This window comes from Salvelinus sp. IW2-2015, linkage group LG1, assembly GCF_002910315.2.
Source record: "Salvelinus sp. IW2-2015 linkage group LG1, ASM291031v2, whole genome shotgun sequence".
Taxonomy (NCBI): Eukaryota; Metazoa; Chordata; class Actinopteri; order Salmoniformes; family Salmonidae; genus Salvelinus; species Salvelinus sp. IW2-2015.
In genome coordinates this window covers 1,987,412-2,000,413 of record NC_036838.1, presented here as the reverse complement: position 1 = coordinate 2,000,413, position 13,002 = coordinate 1,987,412, and the positions used below count along the sequence as shown (strand labels likewise).

At 42.4% G+C, this 13,002-nt stretch overlaps 1 protein-coding gene across 1 annotated transcript in view; it reads left to right on the top strand.

Moving 5' to 3' along the window:
* LOC111957030 (VPS10 domain-containing receptor SorCS1-like) overlaps positions 1-13,002 on the top strand; it is a 55,041-nt gene that overhangs the window by 13,017 nt on the left and 29,022 nt on the right. Inside the window, exons 3-9 of the mRNA XM_070447808.1 lie at positions 509-582; positions 2,869-2,933; positions 3,894-4,012; positions 4,341-4,430; positions 6,433-6,612; positions 9,249-9,395; positions 10,419-10,525. Of these exons, the coding sequence (XP_070303909.1) occupies positions 509-582; positions 2,869-2,933; positions 3,894-4,012; positions 4,341-4,430; positions 6,433-6,612; positions 9,249-9,395; positions 10,419-10,525 (782 nt within the window). The remainder of the gene's footprint in view (positions 1-508; positions 583-2,868; positions 2,934-3,893; positions 4,013-4,340; positions 4,431-6,432; positions 6,613-9,248; positions 9,396-10,418; positions 10,526-13,002) is intronic.

Sequence of the window (13,002 nt, the reverse complement as noted above, 5' to 3'; positions counted from 1 at the left end):
TCAGGTCCCCCCCGCTGATCTCTAGCCTTGTTAGGAGTATGTAGCCATATCTCCAGCACAATGACACCCTCACCATACACAATCCATTTTACAGCTTCATATTTAACCTGGGAATGTGTGTGGGGTTTTCACATGGAAGGAATGTGTGGAGAATTGACCGATTGTGTCCCCAGCTTCTGCCCTGTTCTGGTGATTCTTCTGAGGCACATTTTTGTTGCCCTCTTGTGCCATGTAGCTTCTCAAGAATGTAAATGAACTTGAGAGAATTTTTTTCCTAGGGAGGTATAAGTAATTGCATTATTTGTGAAGTGAACATGACTAATTACATAACGAGTTATGCTCATATTGTATCACATTGACTGTAATGGGAAAATGCTAAACTATTTGAATTAAAGTTAACTATCTGGACTTTTAGGGTTTGTGTTGAATGTTTATTTTACAGTATTCATTTAATCTGTCTTGTCTGACTGAATACAGTATGTAACTCCCATCGGCTTTCTCCCCACAGCTGTACAGCTCGGTGGAGTTTGGAAGGAGGTGGCAACTTGTCCATGAGAGGGTGGCCCCCAATCGATTCTACTGGTAAGCACAGCAACCATTAACCTTCTTCCCGTCTTTCCTAATGTCGAGACTAACTATAAATTTAACTATACATTGGTCTTTCCACATTCTTAATGGAAGGAGATATGCCAGAGTGAATCCTCTTCTTTGCATTACATTATTGATGTGTCTGCGCCTGTTCTTTCTCAACATGAGATAGCAAGGTACTGACACTCCAAAGAGGTTCAGACTTCTAATGAATGCAACGGCCCATTAGGGCTTGTTAGTGAACTCACTGTGCTGAATGGTTCAGCGTTTGGAATGCAGCTAACGATGTGGTCTTCGTTTTGGTCGAGCGTGGCTAGTGAACAAGGGAATGTGAACATACGGAGTAGTCAACACATGAGTTGGATTTTGGATGAGTTTTGTGATTTCAGTTGGACCTGTTGGAGCCCTGGAGGGTCCTGTTCAATGTTATTCCTAAAGCAAGGTTATATACAAGGTTTTGGAGTTACGTTTGGAATGTTAATTTGAGGGCGTTAAATGGATTTGGATATGCATGAATTACCTTGTACAATTAATGCTGCAAAAATATATTATTTTTTAGGAATTTCTCTGTCTTGGGATACAGCAGTCCTTGATAATATTTGATAATAAGAGCATTGTAGTTTGATTTGATCTTCTGTTTGAACCATATAGCCCTAGGTCGTTCGAAAGCATGACCTTACTTGACCGTGTCAGTCAAATCCACCCCATGAGAATGCTCTTGTCTTCTATCTATATTCTGCAGGGGTTTGATCTTCCTCCTTCTGTTTCGTTTCTTGTTATCCTCCTCTGTTCTCCATCTGTTCTACTCCGTAGCTGGTCCCACGTCTGCCAGACACGAACTGTCAAATCCAGTCATTTTTAACACAACTGGCTTAAGTCGGATGTATAAAAAAAGCTTTTGTTGAGTAAATTCGTGCGAAACTGTCAGGGGTAACAAGCTAGGCAGTTCTGGGAGGACGATGCCTAGAGGGTTTGCTTCTGCACTCCTTGAGTGAGTGAGATGTATTTTTAGAACTGTGTGAACCCTGTTAATAAGGTTTTGGGAAACTTCCTTTCTGAATCAGACCATTGTAGTTGAAAAGAAATGGCACAGTCGTGAGCAGGTTAACATGTTTCGTCATGAATCTTGTTCTAGAGGCAGCTTTGTGTCGCTAGCACAGCCACAAATTCATCAAATCAGATTTGAAACCTAACCCTAACCTTAACCACACTGCTAACCCTGATGCCTAACCCTAACATTAAATTAAACCAAAGAGCTAATACATTTTTACAATATAGCCAATATGACTTTGCAGCTGGCCCATCAAGTGGAAATCGCTCAGTTCTGACTCAAGGACAGGACTCGTCCCAAAAAACGTCAACCTGCCAGTCGTGAGCAGATTTTCATCTGGAATCTGGATCACATCTATAGATCACATTCTATCTGAGTTTTTTTTAATGTGAGGCAAGAGCTCCATCTCATGACAATCCTTCTCCTAATTCTTACCACTAGTCTCAAGGGAGACAACATCACAGCTAATGAAACGTCAAATCATTATTACTGCCCCTTACATCTTCTCACATTGTAGATGCTGTAGGTTCAGATTCACCCTATAGTACAGTCTATGAGACTTGAAATAGGTGAGCTTAAAGAATGGTTGTTCACCCTTAGTTTTTAAACTGAAGAGCGAATGAGGGAGAAAGAGAGGGAGAATTAGAGTTGATGCGTTATTATCTGGGAAATCACCAATACTGACAAACTGCCATAATTAAGATCGGGGGGTGGGCTCTGTGCGTGATATCCTTTCCCTTTGTGTGCTGTATCCTTTGCTCTATGAAGATATCCCTCTGATTTCCTTTTAGTAAATCTTTCAGGCCTGTAATGATTTTGTGTAGTTGCACTGTGTCTGCGGGCGTTCTGAGCAAGCAAATCAATTACTTTCCCTCTTACTAATGATGTCAGGATGCGTTCCCCATCAATCTGTCAGGAAAGTAAGGGCAGTTTCGTAAGGTTTTGCCTTGAACACGGTGACATCACACGCAACACCTGAGGTAGTTTTCCTTTTTACCTCAATGTACAACCTTTTGAGGTGTTCCACAGAGGTATAGCCTGGGGCCCTTGAAGTTTCTTGCAATTGTCATTCTGGTTGTCATTTCCCCTCAGTGTTCTGAATTTATCTGACAAGCAATGTCAGGGATAAGAAGGTAAGTATAGGCTCGTTAGCATCAGTGATATCCTTCTGTCTTTCCTTGCTAAAGAATAGTGATATACCTGAAAGAAATGTGTCTTTTCCCTCGCAGGTCCAAAACGGGTTTAGACAAAGAACCGGGCTTAATTCACCTGGAAACCATAATCTCTGAAGGACGTGAGTAATTACATTTTCAGAGTTCCTGCTCTGTTCCTCAGTTTTCCGGTGTCTCTACTGTACCATGGGCCTTGAACTAAAATGGAAAGGGATGGAGAGGGTATGAAGGGCTATTGGCCACACGATTTAAAGGCGCGGGGGACACAATGACGATTGAGGAAAGTAATGCATATATTAGAATGCCTTTTAAAAGCAGAGTGATCCCGATGCTCAACATTCTGAATGTCAATGGAATAGATGGAAACCCAATGACCACCCGTCCATGGTTTGGCAGAACAGAATTCATTTGAATGGATCTACCTGATACAGTGACGCAATATGCATGATACAATACCAATTCACAGTTGATGTTTTTCTATTCTGTCATGAACATGTATCCTAACGTCAAAAGGTTGAGACGGATATGGAGGTAACACATGACATACACAGCTCATAGTTAATCTTCGCCATTGTACTGGGGATACGTCTCTCAAAACTTAAGGGTTATTCTCCCTGGTCCTCAACTAACTCAATAGACAAAAATAGAAACGCCCCTCTAATCCCTGACAGAAAGCAAAAAAACACCTTTTTGGCCGGAGTGGCAGAATCACTCCCAGTTAGCAGCCGCCACAGATACAGACACCCTTGTGACAGCGCAAGCCTTGCCCCTGTATGGCCATCACCATTGATCACGCGGCTCGCTGTGTAAACCAGACAACATATTTAGCTGAAGCCTAACACACAGGGACAGCCAGTCCCACACCTCGCTCCCCACCTCACACCGCTGTTGAGAGGAAAGAAAGCAATTGGCCTCCCTGGTCCACCATCCACTTTCCCCTCGCTTTTTGCTCGCCACTTTATTGATGCAATTAATGTGAGACACCTGATGGAAGGCTAGCTCGCGGTGAAGGCTGCCTGTCCCCCATTGGCTAATATGATCATTGGTTCTATGGCTGCGGTTTCTTCTCTCCGTGTGTGCAGAGGCGCTGTACGTCACCTGCAAGCTGCAGAACTGCACCGAGGCCAATAAGGGCAAGCCGTTCCCTGGCTACATTGACCCCAATTCCCTTGTGGTGCAAGACGAGTATGTGTTTGTCCAGGTAGGTAATTGCCCATATCTGACGTGAACCAGAACAGAGGTGTGTGTGTAAGACAACATGTAGTAGGATTATCAGAAATGTTGAAGATCATATTACTCTTAAGTGTTTATTTTAAGGCTATTATGTATTTTTGGGATTGGTGCGTTTTACTGATGAACGTGTTTTATTGATGTAATCCAAAGGGGTGTGTGTGAGTGAGAGAACATGTAATACGTTTATTGGAAATGTATTATAACAGATTATATTAATCAGTGCTTTAGTGTGTAGTATGCTTTGWTGGGTCGTATATCTTGAATGTGTTTTCATTCAATGGTTTCATGACCTGCAGGTGTCAACTGGTGGGCGTCCAATCTACTACGTGTCAGCCAAGCGGGAAGTCTTCACACCCATGAAGCTACCCAAATACACCTTGCCTAAGGTATAACCCACCGACCATTGCGTGACCATGTGTGTCTATCAACATTCCAGGATAGAGTAGAGGGTGCAGAAGTGTCTAGGGCTCATGCCGGGAACAAACCGGGATCCCTGCTGCAGGAGGAAGTATATGGTTCCGGAAGCGAGAGTGTTACCCACTCGACCAGACTCCTGTCCAGTGGTTATATATCTATGATTCAACCTACCTTAAATGCATCAAAAGAATAACCTCTATGGGAATTCAAACCTAAGCCATCATGAGACCAATACTGGAAACAACACAGGTAGCTTTCTATCCAGCATCTCTTTGTTATTTATGAGTGAACTGAGGCCGAAACCGACTGCTGTTGTTTCTGGCATTGTTATTCAATGCAGCTATATGCTTGTGGTCTCTCTTGTGGCCTTCCCGCCTCTCCATTGACAATTAAACATGTTTTATTCAATCAAGTCATGGGCCATCCTAGTCTTTCTCTCGCTCTCACTCTCTCACTCTCTCGCTCTCACTCTCTTGCTCTCTCTCTCTCTTTCTCTCTTTCTCTCTACACACTGAGGTGTGCAGGCGCAGTCAGAGGTAGATGAAATTCACTAGCGAGAACAGCTTGTGTCCCTCTGTGTTAGTGCGGGCCGACAAGCACACAATTCAAGTTAATAAGTGTAATATCCTCCTCGCTGGAGTTACGTTGGTGAGAATGAGGTCTGATACTGATTTATTCTTATGATTAAACCCAGCGGGGGTGGGATGGTAAATTGGGTAGACGGAGGTTCTCGAAAGGCCACTGTAATACACCCGTTGACATATTATTATTAACAGGCGTTGATTGTGGGTACATGGAAATCAAAGCTGATTCAAAGTGTCAATTGTTCAGGTTAATCAAGGGAGAGGTTAGATTCGATTTATAATTTGTTATTTTCTTGTGATTATGTGCTGGATTAATTAGAATGCGTTCTAAATGGGTAGATGCATGCAACATTTGTCAGGGTTGAACTATTCTCTCCATGGCGGAGCTACAGTAGTTAGAGATAGTATCAAATCAAAATTGTATTTAATCAGATCCCTTCCACTGTACAATACTTCTGAAGCAGTAGATCGTTTTTCTGTTACCTTACTGGTGAAAAGGAGGGGGAAGCTATACATTTTGAGAGTTACATACTGCATCACCTCTGTAATTTGATAATTACATGGGGATTTAGAAATTGGACGTTTGAGTCTGTGTTGCTTGATACTCTCTTCATGAAGTCATTCATTCCCGTGTAATTAGTATTGTGTAATTATTTTGTGTAACTGAAATTACAGTTGGCCTGCATGGCATTAATTAAACCTGATTGTTTCACCAATGCAATCTAATTGAAATGGTTAGCTACCAACTAATTATTGAATTGTAATGAAACAAAATCGCTGTAAAAATGGTTAATTTAAATGTTCATTTAACTCAGTGTACCAAACATTAAGAACACCTTCCTAATATTGAGTAGCCCTCAGAACAGCCTCAATTCGTCGTGGCATGGACTCTACAAGGTGTCGAAAGCGTTTCACAGGGATACTGGCCCATGTTGACGCCAATGATTCCCACCGTTGTGTCAAGTTGGCTGGATATCTTTGAGGTGGTGGACCATTCTTGATACACACAGGAAACTGTTGGGCGTGAAAAACTCTTGACACAAACCATGGCACCTACTACCATACCCCATTCAAAGGCACAAATCTTTTGTCTTGCCCATTCACCATCTGAATGTCACACATACACAATCCTTGTCTCCATTTTTTCAATGCTTAAAAATCCTTCTTTAACCTGTCTCCTCCCCTTCATATACACTGATTTGAAGTGGATTTAACAAGTGACATCACTAAGGGATAATAGTTTTCACCTGGTCAGTCTGTCATGGAAAGAGCAGGTGTTCCTAATGTTTTGTACACTCGGTGTATATTAGTCTGTAATTAATTACATGATACAGTATATATGCAACTTAATGTCAAATGTAACCCGCTGACGTTCTTTCTCTGCTAGGATCTGCATGTGATCAGTACGGATGAGAACCGGGTGGTTGCGGCGGTGCAGGAGTGGAACCAGAACGACACTTACAACCTGTACGTGTCAGAGACTGGAGGGGTCTTCTACACCTTGGCCCTGGAGAACGTAGTCAGCAGCATGGGGCACGAGGGCAACGTCATGATAGACCTGTATGAGGTAAATATACAACTCAATGATAGACCTGTATGAGGTAAATTTACAACGTCATAATCGACCTGCATGAGGTAAATATACAACGTCATGATAGACCTGCATGAGGTAAATATACAACGTCATGATAGACCTGTATGAGGTAAATATACAACGTCATAATCGACCTGCATGAGGTAAATATACAACGTCATGATAGACCTGTATGAGGTAAATACAGTATACAACACCATGATAGACCTTTATGAGGTAAATATACAACATCATAATAGACCTGTATGGGGTAAATATACAATGTCATAATAGACCTGTATGGGGTAAATATACAACGTCGTGATAGCTGTATGAGGTAAATATACAACGTCATGCTAGACCTCCTGTACATGTACATAGTAAATATACTGGAGATAAGGTAGATGCACCTGTATGTGTTCCTGAGGCTGGTCTAGTGGGTAACACTGATGCCTGCAGCACACATACGTCATCCTGGCTCCACTGCTTCTCTGAATCTTCATCCCTCTGTCTCTCTACTCATCTCTACCTATCTCTGTCTCAATAAAATAAAAAATACTGTGAATATGTATATGTGTGTATATATTAAAATAAATATTTGTATATGTATACAGGGAATATACTGTAAACAAGGCAGGAGTGTGTTGAAGGGGCATGCTTAATGTCTTGATTGATCTGTAAATACACTGGAGAAAAGGTTAATACACATACAGGTTGACAATGCTCAAGGGTGGCATGTAATTTTAAAAACAGAGGTGGTTTGCACGAGAGTGTAACCTTGAGATACCAATTGCCTTCATCTTTCCTGAGACCGGAAGTGAAATGTTGCCTCTGGAGCTATGCTCTGGAACACCTATACCACATACTCTAGTGGTACAGAATATAGGCCCCGGCCTATAGCAGGCTTTGAAGGGTGGCGTCCCTGTGGGGCCATGATATCGAATGTTTGCAGAAGTACAAACTATACAGTTTCAAGGTGTTCGACCCCCCAAGTACAAGGTGTATTGAACGATTTCCAATCACACAGTTGACAGATGGAATGGATATATCACTGATAATAACCATCAAACACAGCCTCGTTTCAATGCAATCTTCCCAAATAGACCTATTCTTTCTCTATATTACCTACTCCGGTAATATTAGATTGTATTGACTAGCGATCAATGTGGGAGAGTTTAAGAACCAGGAGGTGTGGAGAATCAAGTAATCTCCTGTCACTTTTGGAAGTAAACCGAGTTGCTGTTCCATTTTCAAACTCGCTTTGGAATGAACACAGAACTGCTGACGCGCACCTTATTTTCTTTGATGAGTAACTGCAGACATTAGCTTACATACCTGATACAAACGAGGGGCCCGCTGTACACCAGATTGCCAGGGAAGAAAATAGCAGCTCTGAATGGATATCAGCTCCGTGGAAAATCAAATAATTAGGCTGTTGATGATATACCAGCCGTGTCTAAACCCCTCATTTGGCCTTGCGATCGGCGATAGAATCAAATCCAGTCCCTTGATTGGGGTCGGGGACCCGAAACACAGCATATGCTAAAATCTGAGCTCCAGGCGAGATTGAAGTATCTGTCAATTATTGACGAGAAGGGAGTGCTTGGCAGATGCACGTGAGGACTTCAACTCAATTTCATATTCAGAGTTATTTCCCAAGCCCCCAAGTCCGATTAACTTAGGACACACGTATCTTACTACATACAGAGTCTAGTCTAGACGATAAATCGCTTCTTACTTATTTTGTAATAAATAGCTTTTAGCGAGATGTTATCATGCTTTTATGGTTATAGGATGTGTGTGTGTATCGCCAGAGGGGATCTACTGTAATGTGCATCATAATATAGTGTGCTCTGCTTAATGCAGGAGATATGATTGTGATACAGATGTCGGATCTTAATTTGTTTTCTCTTTTGTTGCTGAGAATTTTCCTGCACTGCAGAAAATGCAGATGAGCTTTGTGATTTACATAAATTAACTGAAAACCTGCACTAACACACGGTTACGTAGTCCACTTTTTCGCCAGCTAATAGCCTAACCACTGATCAAGCAACATTGTGGACTAAATGTTAAAATCCTGTGGCTGCAGGATTATTTTACCTTGACAATATAGGTCTAATTAAGATCCTACATCTGTATCACAATCATATCTCCTGCATTAAGCAGAGCACAATATATTATGATGCATATTACAGTAGATCCCCTCTGGCGATACACACAAACATCCTATAGCCATAAAAACGTGATAACATCTCGCTAAACACCATATAATATATGTTTGTATTACAAGATAAGCAAGACTTGATTTATCGTCTGGACTCTATGAAAATGCTTAATATTAGTCAGGTATTTTTAACCCTCATCCATTATCTTGATGAGACAGCCTGGTCTTGTATTTTGTTCATAACAAACTTACATTTTTCACTTTTTATGTTAATAAAAGGCAAAGAATGCCATAAGAGCACTTTCAGTTGAGAACAATGTGTCTGACCATTTCCCTAGAAATAGGTCTACAACCTTCCTTGAAGTAACCACTCATTATTAGACGAGCTACAATTTGGTGCTGATAGCAGGATATAATAGAAGAATTACATCTTCCAAACATGTTTTCCCTAATCTCTATCTCCTAGGTGGCGGGTATAAAAGGGATGTTCCTCGCCAACAAGAAGATGGACAACGTGGTGAAGACTTACATCACCTACAACAGAGGGAGAGACTGGAGGCTACTGCAGGCTCCCACTGCTGACCTGAGGGGCAACAGCATCCGCTGTGAACTAGTGAGGACACACAAAAACACAGATTCACACACACCACACAAACAGATGCACGCACGTACCAAACACGCACACATGTCATAACACTGTTGGACTTGTCAACGGGGCCTTGTCAGAAGTTGACTGAGCCGGGCCGTTGCCGCGGTGGTGAGGGAGGGGGGGATAGAGCTCTGAAAGAGCACTGCTCGTCAAAGCTGAGCGCCCCGGAGGTTGTGCAGCGGAGGAAGCTAGCGGAGCTGAAAGGTCAGCCATTTTTGATCCAGTCCAATCAACTGATCTCACGTTTAGAGCTGGAGATGTGTCAGAAAGAGAGAGAGAGATAAAGAGAGAGACAAACTATGCCCTTCTTTTCTTTGTTTCTCCACAAACTTCGTGCTAGCTAGTAGCTACTTTCAGTGGCCAAAGTTGAGACCATTGCTGTGTTGTTTGTGGATATCAACTCTATTCGGTGTCTTTCTAATAGGTAAGTGTGCTGGCCGTCTAAAAGTAACACAGATTTGCTCTAATGGTCAGCTTTATTACAGTGTATATTATAGAGACAGGTCCCAGTCAGCCAAGGGGTAGAGCATAGCCCCCTTTTTAGCTTCCTTAATACACCCCAAAAGAATTACCCTTTGATAAAGTAATTAGTGATTCAATAGCGCACCTCGCCTTCACCCAGTATGATGCAGTCATTTGTCAGAAAATGTCAGCATTTTAATAAACCTCTAAACACACACAACACACACGCTCGCACTACTGGCATTTGCAGTGTCCTAATGAGAATTGTGTAGCTAAAGGTTATTCCAATCAAAACTAATGGTCAAATGAGCCAATGGGGAGTAGTGTTTGTGTGAGGATTTATGATGGGGGGGGGGTTGTGTGTGTTCCTGTATGTGTCAATAAATCCCACCTCGATTTGCTTGGGGGTCTTCTCTGATGAGTGTTTGTGTTGACATACAGTTAAGTCTATTCTGTTGACAGATCTCCCCCCCCCCCGTTTGTTAATGAGTCAGGCTAACTGTTCTGTTTGTCCTTCCTCCCCAGCCATACTGTTCCCTACACCTCCACCTACATGTGTCGGCCAACCCCTACACGTCGGGGAATATCGAGAGCAAGGACTCTGCCCCGGGGATCATTGTGGCCTCAGGTAGGTGAACATGGGATTTCATTTAAAGTGACAGTGTGGATTTTTAAAGTTACGTTTATTTGCGAAAATTTTGTGAAGCTCAGATACTTGAGGTGTTTCTTTTGACTTTATGAGTTGAGTTTAGACAATTTACATACCTTATCGTTCCGGGAAGAACATATAGGCCTGTGTTAAAGTTTTCAAAACCAGGCAGTTATACAACTCAGGGGCTTCATTCACGTTGCAAATATATCTGGATTTAAATGATGTACTCAGCCCAAAGCACTTCTTGAAAAGTTTCTGATCCGGCATACTTTAGGACGGCCATGCATACTATTTGTTGTGGACCCATACTGACGTCCCCGCTCTGTCACCACTGTGCGTTGTACACAGATAGATTTACTAGCTAAGTGCTACACTTGGGAATTCTAGAGTGGGACAGCATCTTCAGAGTGCCTGCTGTTTCTCTTAAGTGCCTTTTCTTATTCTCCTCCAGTCACTGCCTGACTAGCGCCCTTCTATTGTCTTTTATATTGTGCTCTATGGAACTGTTGACTCTTCGTGACACACTGCTCATCGCTGGCTTTACATGGCCCTTTCAGTCAGATATGACATTCTCCCATTTGCACATGAACAGAGACTAAATCTAGACGAAATATATAATGTTAAAATACCACCTTTGCCACCCAACTGAACATGCTTCTATTTAAGTGATAATACAGAGAAGCCGGTGTTTGGAGGATATATTGGCACGGGTGTTGTTAGGCCCGAGATGAAGTCAATCACTTCAAACTGAAGCTGGAAAGTCTGCAAACTAGCTCCACTTTGTTTCGTTTGACCTTTTTTTCCAATTGGCATTTCTTTGTATACATCAATAAAAATGATGCCAGCTGATTCATGATTTAAACTGGCTGAGAAACGTTGCCTGCCTGCCTGTCTGTCTCGTCCCGACTCCCGACGCGTTCATTACTATGGGACAGCTGGAGATTGAATTTGAATATTGAATCAATGCGAGACAGACAGCAAGGTTTCTCTGCTGTTGAAAACGAAATATTAGTCTAAAAGAAATGTGAGCTAATGTCTAGATGCTTTTTATAGTGGAGATGAAGTTTATAAAGTGCCTGGCTGGGCTGATGAGACGGTGGATTGCGCAGTCAGATGGAACAGAGTAAATAGGCATTACAACGTCTAGCTTTAGCCGGTGGTAACTTGTGGAATAGACACCGGCTGGAAAACGCTTTTAACCAATCAGCATTCAGGATTAGACCCACCTGTTGTGTAAAAAGGGACACTCGTTTTTTGTTGTAAAACAAAACACCCAGCCCTACCATCCACCGTGCGTTTTTCTCTCCCACGGAAACCTAGGTGGCAGCATGTCTGTGTCAGCTCAAATGTGTTACCAAACACAGGTTTCCATATTACAGAAACCCACAGTGGTGCCCAAAACTATACCCATCGCGGTTTAGCCCTTTATGGCTGCCGACTGGGAGTCCGGGCACAGGAGTGCATATCCCCTCGATGCACTCATCATCTCCCCTCCGTTAGTGGAGTAAAACAAACACCACAGGAGGGTCAGAGACTATGTCGTGTCGCAAATATCACCCTGTTCCCAATATAGTGCACTACTTTTGATCAGAGCCTATGCACTAAATAGGGAACCGGGTGCCATTTTTGGACTCACTATCAGCATCAGTCTCAGAATGGCTTCCCATTTTTAGCTGTAGGGCTTTTAATTCCTGCTGGGCTAGACTAGTCTATGACATGTCTCCACACGCCTTAGGAGTCAGGAGTGTGTCTAGTCTACTACTAGACCGCGCCATGGGGTCTCTGGAGAACTCTGGAGGACTTCATGGGGTAGTATAACTGGCATAGTATGACAGAAGGGTTATCGCTAGTACAAGTAGAATTGTTATTACAGAACATCTCTGTATCCATTATATAGAATATTATATCCATAATGTTACTGACTGACTGTGTTTAGCTGAGTCATGGCTCTGGGACAACAGCTGTGGGACCAGTCATTCACATACAAACACACAAATAGTGTTTTCACATCTCTGTATCCATTCAAAGTAGGCTACTGCAACCGACCGTGGTTTGCTGGGTGAGCAACAGCTATAGGGAAGTTGAGTAGAGCACTGTTTCACCTCGACACTGGATAAAAGCCCTTAATCCTCGGGTACAAATCTAATTAAATCACGTTTCATTTGTCACATGCGCCGAACACAACAGGTGTAGACTTTACCGTGAAATGCTTACTTACGAGCCCTTCCCAACAATGCAGAGTTTAAGAAATTCGAATAAAAAGAAAAATAGTAACATGAGGATTATAATACACAAGAATGTAGCTGTATACAGGGAGTACCAGTACCAGATCAATGTGCAGTAGTACGAGGTATTTGAGGTAGATATTTACATGAAGGCAGGGTAAAATGACTAGGCATCAGGATAGATAATAATGCTGATGGTATTATCATCATGACTGATTGAGCCATACTCATT